Consider the following 17,440-nt stretch of genomic DNA (forward strand, 5'->3'; position numbering starts at 1 on the left):
CCTTGGTCATGCGTTCTTGCATTTCTGTTGGCTTAATCATTTTGCTGTTTCTGTTTGGAAAAACTAAGGACCTACTGTCATTTAAATGAAGCATTTGTATTATCTAGATGAAACTACAACGCCCTTTTCTAGTTATTCCCCACCCCTCTCTCCCGAGGGTTGTGATGGCTTATGCAATTTCACTGATTTAGCCACCTTCATCAGTCAATTTTACAAACACTTTAACAGATACAAGGCTTAATTCCTCCCACAGCTGATATCCAAGGGCATGTTTTCTTTCAAGAAACATTAGTAACTAGATGGAAGATTTTCCTTCCACTCTGCTGACTATAGTCCCTGCCCAGATCAACTAGCACAAATTAAGCTCGGTATTGATTTTGAGACCCCACTGTCCTATATGACTAGGTGATGAAGTGGAGCAATGAAACACTTGTACCCGTATACAAAATTATAGAATCCTTCGGGACACGATCTTTGATAACACCAATAAACCATGGAATCCCCAAGCACACTTGACATGATATTGCGCCTGTCTGTTCTGAAGAGCTGCTGAGTGCCTATGAGAAACGTTATTTTACCAAATGCATGTATAGTCACAGCATATGTTTCTACCTCCTAAACTCTGGATTTTGCTCTTTGGAACTAGCAAAATCAATAAAATTGGACTGCAGCATATTGCAACCTGGACCATTCTGCGCAACTTTATCTGTACAGCCCATATATTACCTTTTAGAATCTTATGGAATGTGTGGTGATATTGACCTGTTCTGACGGGAGATGATGTACAACAAATTCAGCCACGTTGAGGTGATCAAGGAGCAATTTGGGATGGGATTCTTGAATGACCATACTTAAATCAAGGTGGTACCTCATAAACTGTCTTGTTAAAATTATAATTAAAAATCATCAAACAACAAATGGGCTTTGGAGCAAATTTATATAAATTGCTTGAGTTTTGTAGGCTCATCTTTTCACATCTTGTTAATTATGTGTTAAGGTTGAGCTATTTGTCACAGGAGTTTGTCATCCATGCAGTCTGCCAAGTCCTGTTGCATCGAAAGTAATGCTGATTAAAATCATGGCTGCAAACATTAAATATATATATACGAAGCATGGTAACGTGCAGCATGAAGTTTGAAGGGCATGATATAATCAGAAAAGAAGTTCTCGGGGACGCAAAAATATGTTTGCGTTTGAGAATCTTGTCTCCAAATAACATTCATAAATCACGTTAATTTTACAGCTTTACTTTGGTTTATAAAGCATTATGACCTCTAATAAATCAGATTGCTGTGTTTCAAGTGTTTTTAAAACCCATGTAGTATTGTACATGGCTACTATTGACTTCTGTTGAAATGCTTAGTAACACTGCATGACAAGTACTGAGCACTTGCTTTTTATCCAACTGACCAATCTAGGCTCTGAAACTCGAGTTAAAGGAGATAAGAGAGCAACAGGATCTGCTCTTCTGGTTCATGAACTTTCTGAAGCAAGAGGGCGCAGTGCATGTGCTGCAATTCTGTTTCACCGTAGGTAAGGAACAAGCATTTGAGAAAAGTTTACACATGGTAACTACTCTTACCAATGCCTCTTGCCTATCGGCCTAAAACGTGTTGGATTTACTGGCCTATTTACAAACTCTCTGCAGTGGTGATTCCTTTTCCTGTTGCAACACAGTTACAAACCATTTAAGTACTGTTGGGATTCTTATATTTACACTACAATTTTGACTAATGACCACCAACAGCTCACAGGGAATGGTGGTTAGATTTGTTTCTTTATTGATTTTGAATAGCTAATCTGTTTAATAGACCAGTGCTATTGGAACTAGTGCATGCTGTCATGTGAGATCCCAAAGTGTTTCATTAAATGGCTGCAGTGATGTCACTGTGTGGGTGGAGTTGGAACGCAATTCTGTCCTGTACTTTTGTTTTGCGCTGGGAGCTGCAGTGTGTCTAATATTCACTTTCAATTGGAGAGCTGCATTTGAACCAAGCAGATGTATGTTTGATCTCTCTCTGCATGAAAAAGAATGTCTCCAGATCACTTGATAATTTCAAAGTAATACATGTTTCTGTAAGGAATGCAAACCTGCTGCCTTTGTTAAAAAGTGTTTTTTGATTTATCGATGTTGTTCGGAAAGTCATTAAGGGTTATCTTTAGAGTACTGTATCTGTGGGGATTATCAGTGTTGGTAGTTGGTAAGATGTTTACTGCGGGTTTATACAATGTTAACTGAATTCATGGAATAAACATTGTTTTTGTTTAAAAATACGTTTAGTTCTCTGTTGCATCACACCTGTAAAGTGGGCCCTTGTGCTCCCCATATCTATTTAAATCTATTTAAAGTTGTGGGTCAGGTGAAATCCATGATATACTTTGGTGTTCTCTAAACCCTGGCCCATAATAATGTCTTATTTAGATTTATGCACTTCTGTCATATGCATTCGGGCCTATAATAAAAAAAATTTGTTGTTATTATGAAGCAGATCCATAATATGTCATTGCTAAACTGCAAAGGTGATACGGGAAAAGCAGGATAGTATCGTAAGAATTTAAATATTTAAATTAGGTCTGGTTGTGTAAATATTTTAACAGACCCTGACATAAATGTAGTTTTAAAAAATAAATTTAGAGTACCAAATTATTTTTTTCCAATTAAGGGGCAATTTAGCGTATCCAATCCACCTACCCTACATATCGTTGGGTTGTGGGACCCCCACAGAGACACGGAGAATGTGTGAGGTTGCAGTTTGTGGTTGAGTACAATTCTGTTGTTGATGATGGCCCATAGCACCTCATTGTTGCAGTTTTTTTAATAGAAACTTAGAGTACCCAATTATTCTTCACCAATTAAGGGGCAATTTAGCATGGCCATTGCATCTAAACTGCATATCTTTGGGTTGAAACCCACACAGGCACAGGGAGAATGTGCAAACTCCACACGGACAGTGACCCGGGGCCGGAATTGAACCCTGGTCCTCGGCACTGTAGGCAGCAGTGATAACCACTGTGCCGCCCTATAAATGTAGTTTAATATAGCATAAACACTCCAAGGTTATAGATTGATTTTAAACTGTTGGAGCTCTGATGCCACTTTCCTTTTTTAAATAAAAACAGGATAAAAGATATGTACTCGGGTTCATTTTTGACTGCTTTCTTTCTCACCCATAGATCTCTTGATGAACTGTACATGCTTGAAACACCATATTCACACATGAAACAGGAAGGGCTATGACAAATACTTCACAAAGCAGCTGATTGGAATGTCTGACGTGAATGAGATCCCCTTTTGGTTTTGAGATGCAAAATCGAAACCAGGATCACATACATGTTCAATGTTTCATCAACAACTCCCTGCCCTATGTAAACTTTGAAGGAATTACCGATGTTTTTACAACTGCAACATTTTCTCTCGACAGAGGAATTCAATGACCGGATCTTACGACCAGAGTTGACTGAAGACGAGAAGCAAACTCTTCACGAGGAGGTGAAGAAAATCTATGAGACATACTGTCTCGATGAGAGCATTGATAAAATCAAATTTGATCCCTTTATTGTAGAAGAGATAAAACAAGGTAAGTTTGTTGCTGTGAATAGTCGTTTGGTAGTACAGAACTTGAGTATTGCTGAGAAAAGAGACATGTCGAAACTTTTCGCCTTGTACTCATCAGGAGACTTCAAGAATGCTAGTATAAGGGGAAAACAACAATTTATACTGCATGAGAAGCGAATGCTGATTGGTTGGCTAGTGAACTCTGATTGATAGAGGCGTTGCCATGGAGAATGCACCAGTTGATGGTGACTGACAGAAACTGCCAAACATTTGAAATTTAAACTATGCAGCTTGACCCAGATTGCCAAAATATTCTCCTGGGGAATGAATCAGTGAATGGCTGTTACTTATTTTGTTTAGCTGAAACATGCACAGTATGTGTACATGTTATTTGCAACAGGGCCTCGTGTATTAAAATATGTAGCTGCCAGAACACGCAAATGCCTGACTGGCAATCTTAAATTAGTTGTCAGCGTAGTTCTTAGCACACTGAGGATCACTTAGCAAATGTTAGCCAATCGCAGAATCACATCTAATATTCAACACTGTTTTGAGTTTTGTAAGCACGGGCTGGTTGGATATGGTCTGGTCCTTGCCCATTGTGAACAGCAGCTGGGACATGCTATTTAATGTGATCCACCAGTCTTTGAGGCAGATGGCCTGCATACCAGTAGCGGCCCTAGGGTTGCTGGCGCCCCGGGCAAGCTGAACTTCGGCGCCCTTGTAGTGATCCTACATAACAGCCCTTACAAGTGCCAATTTTAAAGGCCTCCAGCGCTGCGCTCCATCACCTTCCCCGCTGCGGATAGCCTTTTCCTGCTCCCCTCGGCGGCCCTCCTCCCGCCGAGGACCCTCCGTGCAGCCACTGCCTCACACAGACACTGAGCAGCCGCCAGTGGCTGAACCAGACCGGCAGGTGGCCGAGGCCAATCAACATGGCGGCTGCACAGGGGCGGGGCCGGGGCTGAAGGAGCACCCCACGTGACTCCGGGTTGCGCGTGGGCAGCTACTGAGCATGCGTAGCTGCCATCAAGCGGAGGCAACATGTTGCAAATGCGCAGATCGTCCTTAGAATCTTACAACCTCAGTACTGATGGCGCCCCCTAGCACATGGCGCCCCGGGCGACTGCCCGAGTTGCCGGTACCTTGAGCCAGCCCTGCTGCATACCTAACGTCACACTGGCACTGAAATTCATACACAACGTTATTTATTGGTGTGATAGACAGAGCGTCTTTCTGACTTGATAGCAGCGTCCTGGTGGCAAATATCACTCGTGTTGCTGCTACATAGTAGCCAATATGATGATGTCTAGGATCCTTAATGGAGCATCAGATAATGTGTTGATTTATTTTTTTCACCTATGTGTGATGGGTGTTGCTCTTCATCATTTAGGCGGAACCTGAAAGTGCTTTTCTGGTGAAGGAGTAAATTGCTTTTCACTTGAAGACTCTCCAAGTACAGTTCAATCCATTGTTTCTTGCAAATCCAAAGGAATACCCAACTTTCTGTTTTTTACTCTCCCTGCCCACTTTAAACAATGTTGCCATCTATTGTGAAAATTTTTTACCCATAGGTTTGCACCCATAATAGTAAAGCACTTCATTTAGAATCTACTGTTGTCTAATTTCTAGGTCTTTAATATGCAAATGCAGATGCAAGCATGTTTGTTTTTAAGTGACATTGATGTAAATTGCTACAGGTATCTAAAAATAAAGCTGCAATCATGCCCAAAAAATAATGTTCTCTGTAGTTGTTTAGATTTATGTTTGAATTCTAATTTACTTTAGCAGTGTTTAGCATTCTTACCAGATGTTCTCAAGATAGTGGATGGTACATGATTACAAGATAGTTATGGGTAAGGGTCATTTGGATTCTTTTAGTTTACCTATCCAGAATGACTCCACCAACCAGGCTGGTTTTTGATAAATTATTCCATGGTCGTCTTCTCCACTAATATACCTGAGAGTTCATTAAACGTGTTATTCACTCTGCATATGAAGAGGTTGTTCCTGATATTGGTCCTCAGTTTGCCACAATCATCAAGTGCTGCTGCCTAACTCCTAATTTAGGTTAGGATTAATTAAGATTCTGGATTCTCTTTTCTGTGTTACATACAATCTTGTATTGCACTTTACATCACCTTTAGTGTTGCCTTTCAAAGCTGAAAAAATACAGCTCTCGCCTTTCCTGCCAACTCAGGCTTCTTGCGCCTGGAGATTAATCTCACAGATCCTCTTTGTGCTGTTTACAATGTTTGAAAATCTTGCTCGTCTTTATAATCAGAATTGGCCACAGCACACAAGCTGTATTTGCCCAGAGCCCTGTACAATATAATCATGACTTCCTCTAAATTACGTTCTGCAGTTCTCTATAAAATCCAATGTTCTTTTGGCTTTACTGTTAATTGATTGGGCACATGAACTTTGGGCCAATCAATGTCCCTAAATCTTTTTCAACTCTCTTGACTATTTCAGTACCATTCAGGGGCTGCGTGTCCTATCTAGTTTCCCTTCCTTTGTGCAACCCTGTATGCTTAATGGCCATCACATTTTATCTGCCAGTATTCTGACCTTTATATATTTTGTCCAACTTATTTCATATTTTCACCAATTCCAAGTCCCTCTAGTTTGGTATCATCTGCGAATTTGTATGAGCTTTTTTGTTCAAAGCAATTGATATAAATGAGAAACAGTAACGTTTCCCAAGCTGATCCCCAGGGCACCTCACTCAACAGTTGCAGTTCTCCACCTCTTAGCTGACATTGCTTCTAGAACACATACCAAATGTTTTCTACCCGTCAGCTATTTCTAGTCTATAACCAAGATGCACACTGTATCCCCACAACTTTAATAGTCTATTGTGTGAAACTTCGTCAAATGTCTTTTAGAAATTGTGGTACATCCATTAATATTCACAGAGAGACTGATGTTAAACATATTCAAAATTGAGATAATGTCGACACTACAAATGTGAAGCTTTCCAAACCATTTGCAGGTTTCAAATGTGTTAACCCAGAACAGATTCATACAAGTTGTGTTCCATTGAAATGGAAGAATTTACCTTACTAAAGTACCTAAAGTTTTTACTAGTCACCATACACTTCTAGGTTCTGAAAGGTCTGATGCAAAAGGTAAAATTTAGTTTGCAGTGATGGAGATTTCTAACTTGGACCAACAAGGGACTTATCTGTATCTTAATTAATGACTTTCACAATCTCTGAGGCCTAAATAGAGGTTGAGATTTTTTTCCGTTCTGGAATTGAAGGATTAATGGGGTGCACCAAAATGGTTTTAAGATCTACAGTTCCTGCATTGGATGCACAGATTCTGTGAAATATTTAATTGCAGGTTATGTTACGCTTATAACCTTGTGAAGGAGTGAAGTTTTAGCTCAGTTGAATAATTTAATTCATGGGCTGTATTTCGACTTTGCAGTTGCAGAAGGATCCTATGCGGATGTAGTGAAACTTCAGACCATGCGCTGTTTGTTTGAGGCTTATGAACATGTCATGAATCTACTTGAAACAGTTTTTACACCTATGTTTTGCCACAGTGACGAGGTATGGAATCTCACTTGCTTCCCTCTTTTGCTTTGCATCAATTTTTAATCTTGATACTGAGATTTAAAGTAACTGAGTTTGAATTCTCCTGAATGATATAACACCTTTTCCCTTTCAAAAGATATTGCTCTTTTGTTGGTATTTCCATCCTTCCTCTTTGTCGATGCACTTGGGAATCTGATCCAGGTTTCTGTTATCAGTTTTAAAGTCAAGTTTAAATCATAGAATCATAGAATTTACAGTGCAGAAGGAGGCCATTTAGCCCATCGAGTCTGCACCGGCCCTTGGAAAGAGCACCCTATCCAAGCCCACACCTCCATCCTATCCCAGTAACTCCACCCAACCTTTTTGGCCAATTCACCTCACCTGCACACGTTTGAACTGTGGGAGGAAACCAGAGCCTCCGGAGGAAATGCACGCAGACTCGAGAAGAAAAGTGCAGACTCTGCCATAGACAGTGACCCAAGCTGGGAATCGAACCGGGGGACCATGGAGCTGTGAAGCAACTGTGCTAACCACTGTGCTACCGTGCTGCCCAATGAATCAGTTAGGTGATAAAATTATTTCTGGATAGATTCCTGATTACATAGAATTTACGGCACAGAAACAGGCCATTCAGCTCAACCAGTTCTGGCCAGTGTTTATGCTCTCCTGAGCGTTTCCTCACCTAAAACCACCATCATGAAAATGAAATGAAAATCGCTTATTGTCACGAGTAGGCTTCAATTAAGTTACTGTGAAAAGTCCCTAGTCGCCACATTCCGGCGCCTGTCCGGGGAGGCTGGTACCATATCATAACCATATGTTCCCTTCTCCCTCATAAAAGCATCTATATTATTTGGATTGGAGTTAGATCACGTGTACCAAGGTACAGTGAAAAGTATTGTCCTGCGTATAGTCCAGGCAGATCGCTCTGAACATGAAAAAAATAGGACATGCGATAAATACACAACGTAAATACATAGGCATCGGGTGAAGCATATGGAATATAGTGCTACAACAGGAGAGGATGCATGGAGAGATCAGTTCAGTTTATAAGGGTCATTCAGGAGTCTGATAACAGTGGGGGAAAGTGGTTTTTGAATCCGTTAGTGTGTGTTCTCGACTTTGGTATCTTCTGCCCAATGGAAGAGAGAATAACCCAGATGAGAGGGATCTTTGATTATGCTGCCCGCTTTCCCAAGGCAGCGGGAGGTGTAGAATTTGAAGGGACATGGTAGAATTTGAATCAAATTGTAAACATTTAATGACCAGGAAACTATTATCAAGTGTCATGAAAACCTCACTAATGTCCTTCAAGGAAGAAAATCTGCCATCCTTCCTTGTGATCCATGTCAACAAGGGATGAAAGCGGACAGAACACCTAGATAACGACAAGCTCACTTTATTAACATCTGGGGGCCTGTGCCAAAATTGGGAGAGCTGTCACACAGATATGGTTATACTTAAGAAATCAGACCCCACCATCACCATCCAGGGCAGACCCTGCGGCAGTGGTATGCAGTAGGAGTGAGGTGCCTGGGAGTTTACAACTTCATCTCTGGTTCCCATGAAGTCTTATTTGGAGGAAGAACTGAGGACGAGAATGGCGTGGAATCTACTCTCGCTGGGACTTCAATAGCCGTCACCAAGCGAGGCTATTCTAGCACCACTAGATGTAGCTGCTAAAGTGGGTCTGCAGCAGATGGTGAGGGAACCAACAAGAGGAAAAAAACATACTTAACCTCACCAGCATGCCTGCCGCAGATGCATCTGTCCATGACAATATCGATCGGAGTGACCACCACACAGTCCTTGTGGAGACAAAGTCCCATCTCCACAATCAGGATCTCCTCCATCATGTTGTGTGGATCTACCACCGTGCTAAATGGGATAGACTTCGAACAGATCTAGCAACTCAAAACTGCAGCCATGGGCAGCACGGTGGCGCAGTGGTTAGCACTGTCTCCGGCGCTGAGGACCTGGGTCACTGTCTGTGTGTAGTTTACCTCTGTATCTGTGTGGGTTTCACCCCCCACAACCCAAAAATATCCAGGTTAGGTGGATTGGCCATGCTAAATTGCCCCGTAATTGGGAAAGAATAATTGGGTACTCTAAATTTATAAAACAAAAACTGCAAACATGAGGCGCTGTGGGCCATTATCGGCAACAGAATTCTACTCCATCACAAACTGCAACCTCACAGCCTGGGATATACTCCACTATACCATTACTACCAAGCCAAGGGATCAATCCTGGTTCAATGAAGGGTGCAGGATGGCATGCCAGGGGCAATATCACGCAAACCGAAAAATGAACTGTCAACCTGGTGATGCAACAACACAGGACTACTTGTGTGCCAAACAGTACAAGTGTCTTCTTCACTGCCTCCATCCTTTTTATAATCTGTTGGCAAGAATCTGTGTGTTTTAACCAAGGTTTCATGTAACTCCCATACTTTTCAATTCTATCTCTCCGGAGTAAAACCTTCTGCTTGTTTTTTTAATGTTTCTGTGAACTTGTGGCACAACTTTTAGTATTTGTGCCCCAGGATCTCTTTGTTCCTAGACCACATCTAGACTTGCACCTTTCAAGTAATAAGTGACCTCCCTATTCTTCCTACCAAAAGGCGCTACCTCACATTTACCTGTGTAGAGCTTCAGTTGCCAATTATTTGCCCATTCTGCAAATTTATTAATGTCCTCCAGTAATTTGTTGCATTGCTCCTTCATACTGACTGTTCCCTGCTTCCCTGCCCCATCCCTCATTTGTCCACAAATTGATTCCAAAGCCCATCATAAATGTAAATTGCGAACATCAGGAATCCCAGAACTGATCCTTGGCAAGCGCCATTTCCCACCTTCTGCCACTGCCAGCCTCCCCGGACAGGCGCTGGAATGTGGCGACTAGGGGCTTTTCACAGTAACTTCATTGAAGCCTACTTGTGACAATAAGCGATTTTCATTTTCATTTTTTTCACATGGCGGGGTAACAAAAAGGGTCACATGTCAGGAGTGTTTGAGGGCTCCATGGGAGCGCAGGCAAAGCACAAGCACGGAGTAGCTACTCAGCTAGTGAATAAAGTATGTTTGTTACAAGTCCTTGTTGTCAATGTTGGGAACCCACCACTTCTACAGCCTGTGGGAAATCCATTCTGCAGGGTGGCACGGTGGTGCAGTGGCTAGCACCCGTTTGATCCCGGCCCTGGGTCACTGTCCGTGTGGAGTTTGCACATTCTCCCTGTGTCTGCGTGGGTCTCGCCTCCACAACCCAAAGATGTGCAAGTCTGCTCTCCCACCCTATCCCCGCAACCCCCATAACCCCAAGGATTGGTCATGCTAAATTGCCCTTTAAATGAATTTGGTACTTCTGCCACTTGTCTCTGATCTTATTCATTGGTTTAATATGGGACAACCTATTGAAGGCTTCATGAAAATCCAAACAAATTACCTCTATTGCACCACCATTATCTACTCTGCCTTATCTTTTATGATATTGTCTTATCAGTGCTCTTAGAACTATAAATAGATGTTCAAATGGAACAACAAAATGTGGGCTCTTTCCCCAACCCGTATTCTCAGAAAAAGTAAAGTCTCCATATCCCAGATGACCATACGCCGCTTTCCCCTTTGAGGGGGAGAGCTGACTAATGGTGATTTAACGTGAGGATCACCACACCTCGGGCCTTCATGAATAACCTCAGCCAGTATGGAAATTGACCCCTGTTGTTGGCCTTGCTCTGCATCATAAACTAGCTCTCCAGCCAACTGAGCTAAATCAACCCCTGCTTTGGTTGAATAGTGTGATAGTGATTATGCAGTGACCTCTAGTGGCCACAAACTAACAGCCTGTGTAACAGTCCCAAAAAAAATAATGTAGTGAAACACAGCAGTGGTTGCTGATGCTTGCCCTGCACTTTATAAAAAAAAAAATGGCAGTGTAGCCTTGGGTTTATTTGATATTAAAGATGCTTAAGAGACTCCTATATATAAATACTGAAGTGTGTTTTGGTATTAAGGGACAATGGTGCTCCAAGAATGATGCAGTAGAGAAGGAAGCCATTCATCCCACCTTGCCTGTTCGACGAAGTGAAATTAATTTGTCCAGTTTTCAGCTTTGACGTTTTGCTGATTTTAAACAAGATTTTGACAGTACAGCAGGAACCTAGTGTCAGCCACCGAGCATTTTAGCCTATATCTGGATAGTTTTATAAAAGTGTGCGTATAGTCAGATTCTTGATTCATAGAATCACTATAGTGCAGAAGAAGGCTATTGGCCTATGAGTCGGCACTGACCCTCTGAAAGAACACCCGACCTCGGTCTACTCCCCCATCCTATGTCCGCAACCCCATAACCCCAGGGAGGGAATCGGCGCACCCGGAGAAAACCCATGCACACATGGGGAGAATGTGCAAACTACAGACAGACACCCAAGGCCAGAAAAAACCCTGGTCTCTGTGAGGCAGCAGTGCTGACCACTGTGCACTTACAATGATCAATATTTACATTACCTCTATTTAGCCGTTGTAAATGAAGTGCGAATTTCTGTTGTTTCATCAACCTTGCATATAGCTTGTATATTTTGCTTTTCACTTGCATGGGATAAAATGTACATACTTAGACTAGAGTGACTGTAATTCTAGAAGTGAGTTACTTGCAAATTAATTCTGATTGCAAGTGACGTTTACTAAATTTTCTTCACAGTATTTCAGATATTTGTTGAAAGGAGCAGAATCACCTACACGCAACTCCAAGTCCAACCGGTGAGCCTGAGAGGGTTAATGGTGAACAAATGCAATTTTCACCAACATCCCACTTCTTACTAGCAGAGGGCTGTTTGTTTTTACTTTGCTGTTACTGAAGTGCTCCCTGTTCCCTTTGAACTTGTTTGTCTAAACATACAATTCTTTTTGTTCTTGCTGTAAGTTGTTGAGATTTTGATTCACAACCCTACACACCTAACTGTGATAAGTTAAACCATTGTGACATCTGTTCTAGGTAAAAGAAACTCCGCGTTGAAATTTAGAACATAGAACATTACAGCGCAGTAAAGGCCCTTCGGCCCTAAATGTTGTGCCGACCTGTGAAACTACTCTTAAAGCCCATCTACACTATTCCCTTATGGTCCATATGCCTATCCAATGACCATTTAAATGCCCTTTAATGTTGGCGAGTCCACTACTGTTGCAGGCAGGGCATTCCATGCTCTTACTACTCTCTGAGTAAAGAACCTACCTCTGACATCTGTCCTATACCTATCTCCCCTCAATTTAAAGCTATGTCCCCTCGTGCTAGACAGCACCATCCGAGGAAAAAGGCTCTCACTGTCCAGCCTTTCTAATCCTCTGATCATCTTGTATGCCTCAATTAAGTCACGTCTTAACCTTCTCTCTAACAAAAACAGCCTCAAGTCCCTCAGCCTTCCCTCATAAGATCTTCCCTCCATACCAGGCAACATCCTGTTAAATCTCCTCTGCACCCTTTCCAATGCTTCCACATCCTTCCTATAGACAGATGTATATTTTGACAATTCAGAATCGACAGATATATACTTCGTTTACTACAATTTCTGTGTGTGAGTTGTACTTTTTGCCATCTGGACCAATTTTCAATGCAGCAAAGAAGATGTTATAATATGCTCAAATTACGCATTTTTGTAACCCAATAATTCCAGCATTTTTAGGATCTCACCATAGTGATTAAATGACCAATGTACATTTTGTAGGTAACTATTGTCGATTGTACTTTATTCCTGAATTGACCAAATTTATTTTGAATTCAAAATATTTAATTATAATTTATAGTAATTAGTTAAATTAGTTAAATAATAGAATCATAAAATTATGGAATTTTACTGCACAGTATTGGCCATTTGGCCAATTGTGTCTTCACGGGCTCCCAAAAGAGCTACCCTAGCTAGTCCCATTCCCCAGCCCTATCTCCTTCACCCTCTAAATTCATCACTTTCAAATATATATCCAGCTCTCTTTTGAAACCTCCTCTGGAATCCGCCTCCACCACACTTCCAGGCAGCACATTCCTAACTCCAGCAACTCTGAGTAAAGAAGTTTCTCCTCATCTGACTCCAAGCTCTCTTGCTGACCATCTTGAAATTGTGACCCCCGAGTCACTGACATACCAATTGGTGGAAACAGAATGCCCTCCTTTATCCTGTCAAAATTGTTCAGCGTTTTGAACACCTCAATAAGGTTGCCTCTTAATCTTCTCTGCTCCAAGGAGAACAAGCCCAATTTCTCCAATCTTTCCTTGTATCTAAAATTCCTCATTCCTTGTATCATTCTAGTAAATCACCTCTGAACTCTCTCCAGGGCTTTAACATCCTTCCTTAAATAATGTGCCCAGAACTGAACACAATACTCCAAATGTGGTCTGACCAATGATTTGTAGAGGTGTAGCATCACTTCCTTGCTTTTATACCCGATGCCTCTATTTATAATCCCAAGGATCTTATAAGCCTTCTTCACAACTCTTTCAAATTGCCTGGCCACCTTCAGAGAATTATGCACTTGAAGTCCTCTGCCCCTGTACTGTCCTCAGAGTTGTACCATTGAGCCTGTATTGTCTCCCCATATTTCTTCTACGGAAATGCATTACGTCACGTGTTGCTGCATTGAAGCTCCCATCTGCCAGGTGTCTGCCCTTTTGGTCACCATGTCAATGTCCCTCTGAAGTTATTCAATGCCACTCTCGCAATTCACTATTCTTCCTAGCTTAGTATCATCTGCACATTTAAATATTTTCCCCTCAACATCCATCTCTGAATCATTTAAAAAAAGCAAGGGTCCCAACTCTGAGCCCTGAGGACACCACTTTCAACTCTGCTCCAGTCTGAGAAATGCCCGTCTATACCTACCCTCTGTAGCCATCTGGGGTGGCCACTTACAAAGGATCCCGGGAAAATGGCCACCTGCAAAGGACCATAGGAAATACAGTCAACCCAGGACTCAGATGCTCAGAGCTTATGTATATTGGCAACTCCGATAACAGGACGCTATCGAAACACCCTGCTACTTTGCATTCTAATGGCCTATTTCCCGAGAACAAAAGACCTGGGGTGGGATTCTCCCCTACCCGGCGAGGCGGGGGGGGGGTCCCGGCGGGACAGAGTGGCGTGAACCACTCCGGCGTCAGGTCGCCCCAAAGGTGCGGAGTCCTCCGCACATTCAAGGGCTAGGCCCGCCCGGGAGTGGTTTGTGCCCTGTCGGCCGGCGGGAAAGGGGCTTGGCGCCACGCTAACCGGTGCTGAAGGGCCTCCACCGGCCAGCGCGAGTTGGCGCATACGCGGGAACGCCAGTGTGTGCGGGCGTCATCCCCGCACATGTGCAGAGGGCTTCGCTTCCGCACCGGGAATGGCAGACCAGTACAGCCTCCGGTGCAGAAGGATAGAGTGCCCCCACGGCACAGGCCCACCCGCGGATCGGTGGGCCCCGATCGCGGGCCAGGCCACTGCCTGGGCACCTCCCGGGGCCAGATCTCCCCCAAGAAACCCCGGAGGTCGCCTGCACCGTCAGGTCCCACCGGTAAGGGACCTACTCCAATTTACGCCGGCAGGACTGGCAAAAAACGGGCAGGACTTTGACCCATCGCGGGCCTGAGAATTCGAGGAGCCCGGGGACCATTGAGTCGCACAGGTCCCCGCTATTCTCCGAGGCGGGCGGCGCGACTCACACTGGGCTGATTTTGTTTGGGCGGGAGAATTTGGAGGACAGTGGGGGCGGGACTCGCGATGACCCCCGGCGATTCTCCGACCCGGCGGGAGGTCGGAGAATCCCACCCCTGTACTCGGGTAACAGATACCGAAACAGACTCATCGGCGTCACTCCCTTTGCTGAGGGAGCCCAAAAAGCCAAGGTCAATGACCACTCAGGACACGCCCCACCATCAAGGCTCCCGCTCCTTTATTGGCCAAAATCGAAGGCAGTAATCGAAGCCTGTCGAATTACTGGGTCCAAAGCTAAGGACCGCCCAAAAGTGCGCGAAACCCCAGACGGATTAAGAGAGACACTACCCAGTGTTCAGTATCTCTTGGCCCCGGTGCTCGGTCTCTCTTGGCCCTGGCCTACGCCTAAAACCAAGTGCAGCATCACAACCAGAAGACAAGCTCAAGACCAACGATCACTACCAGACAGATAAGCCCAGCAGAAACAGAGCCACTTCTTCTACCCAGCCACACACAATCCGGACAAAGGCCTTGTTCATCTGCATAGATCCGGTTGCCCTGAAGCTAAGTATAGGTTATTGTAGTTGTTAGGTGTAGTTTAACTTGTAGTGCTTTATGTTGCAGGTCAAAGCAATCCTTGTGTGCGAATAAACTATCTTTGAACTTGAACTGACTAACTGGTTGTTTGGTCTTTGATCGATATCCGGTAAAGCCTTGTGGTGGTATCATTTGATACCTGGCGACTCTGAAAAGCAATATTATCATTAATAACTGCCATATGCAGTTAATTTAGCAACATTATTGGTGACGCTGGTGGAATAGTATTCCACTCATTAAAAAGAGCAACATTATTGGCATCTCCGGTGCCGATTGGCAACACCTCTGTTTCCTATCTCTTAGTCAACTTCTAATCCATGCTGCCAAGGACCCATCAATCCCAAACATTTCTAATTTGCTAACCAACCTGCCATGTGGCACCATATCAAATTCTTTCTGAAAGTCCAAATATACAACATCCATGGCATTACCTTCATCCACTGCCTGTGTCACCTTGTCAAAGAACTCGGTTAAATTTGTCAGACATGACCTGCCCTTGACAAAACCATGTTGACTGGTATTAACTTATTTTTTGTATATTTATCTTATCCCGTATTATGGCCTCCATCAGTTTTCCCACTATTGATGTCATACTGACGGGTCTGTAGTTTCCTGGGTTATCCTTTGCCCCTTAAACAACAGCGCCATATTTGCAATCCTCCAGTCTATGGGACTAATCCTGTGTTCAGAGAGGCATTGGAAATTTCTATCAATGGCTCCGCAATGTGCTCCCTTACCTCTCTCAGCACTCTAGGATGCATGCCATCCGGGCCTGGTGACTTCTCTACCTGGAGTGCTGCAGGCCTTTTTAGCATCTCCTCTTTATCTGACACTTCAGTGCTCAACACTCTCATTTTCAACTGGACCATTGCCACCATCTTCTACTTTGATAAAGTCAGAAACAAAATCCTCATTTAGTATCTCTGCCACATCCTCTGCTTCAGTGAGCAGTTTACCCTGATTGTCCCTTATGGACTCCACTCTATCCTTCACTAATCTTTTACCATTAATATGTTTGAAGACCATTTTGCTATTTGTTTGAGCTGAGCCTGCCATCCTTTCCTCATGCTTCCTCTTAGCCTTCCTTATTCCAGCCTTAGCCTCACTCCTGCATTTAAAATACTCTTCATGATTTCTGTTGCTATTATTATTCTGGTATTTAATCTGAGAAATATGCTGTGTGCTAAACATACTCTGCACTTTAAAAATATATATTTAGTAAACTGGGAATCGCGAGTGTTTACTTGTGTAACTCACCAAGCTGGTTGTAGTTCACAGCTCTGGAGAATAGTCATATGGACTCAACTGTAACTCTATTTCTCTCTTCACAGGTGCTGCCAGATCTGCTGAGATTTTCCAGAATTTTCTCTTTTTTTTTTTTGTTTGTGTAGTTTACACTGGATCCCCAAACTATTTTTTGCAGATGCAATTGAAACTGTAAAAGGCTGTAAAAGGCAATGGCTGTGTAGAGTATGGGACTACATAGGTTTGTCATTGATAACTCCCATTGATCTGTATTAGTTGGCTTTTGAAGCCATAAAGTTAGGATCACCTGAATGCAGTTTCCTCTGCGCACGTTTGGTAGGATGTTCGTTACTTTCTCTTGCACCTTTTAACATGAATATAATTTGCGTTGTAACTTGCTTGAAGTGAAGGCTGAAAGGGGTCCTTTAGGCATAATCACCATTAAAGTATTGAAAAGCAGATTATATAATGTCGAGAGTACAAATATGCATTAATTTACTTAGATTTGGAAGACCACAGAAAGCCTAAGTTACTCCATATCAAATGTTCCTCTGACTGGGACTAAAAATATAACAAGTGATGCAAAATTAAAATGAAGGTTTATTTGGTTACCTCATTATATTTTTTCAGTTTCTGCTTGTATTATTTTTGTTTCTGTGTCTTTGTTCTGTGTGAACTGTAATTCCTTGTGCCTGTTATTGCAGAAGTAGCCTGAATTTGGATGATTTTCGGTAAGTATACATGCAGAATGCTGAGAACACCTGTTGCTCCTGTCTGCAGTATGTCACGGCACCTTCATAGTCCAGATTGCATGCCATTTTT

General features: G+C 42.9%; 1 protein-coding gene across 6 annotated transcripts in view; it reads left to right on the plus strand.

Moving 5' to 3' along the window:
* The window catches only part of snx14 (sorting nexin 14), a 202,198-nt gene that overhangs the window by 88,815 nt on the left and 95,943 nt on the right, over positions 1–17,440 (plus strand). For 4 of the 6 annotated variants that reach the window (XM_038802712.1, XM_038802722.1, XM_038802742.1 and 1 more), the window contains exons 12-16: positions 1,419–1,533; positions 3,423–3,578; positions 6,992–7,116; positions 11,800–11,858; positions 17,323–17,349. In XM_038802712.1, the coding sequence (XP_038658640.1) occupies positions 1,419–1,533; positions 3,423–3,578; positions 6,992–7,116; positions 11,800–11,858; positions 17,323–17,349 (482 nt within the window). The remainder of the gene's footprint in view (positions 1–1,418; positions 1,534–3,422; positions 3,579–6,991; positions 7,117–11,799; positions 11,859–17,322; positions 17,350–17,440) is intronic. The other 2 variants (XM_038802759.1, XM_038802751.1) reach the window with 1 other exon arrangement.

The sequence above is a fragment of the Scyliorhinus canicula genome, chromosome 1 (genome assembly GCF_902713615.1).
Source record: "Scyliorhinus canicula chromosome 1, sScyCan1.1, whole genome shotgun sequence".
NCBI lineage: Eukaryota > Metazoa > Chordata > Chondrichthyes > Carcharhiniformes > Scyliorhinidae > Scyliorhinus > Scyliorhinus canicula.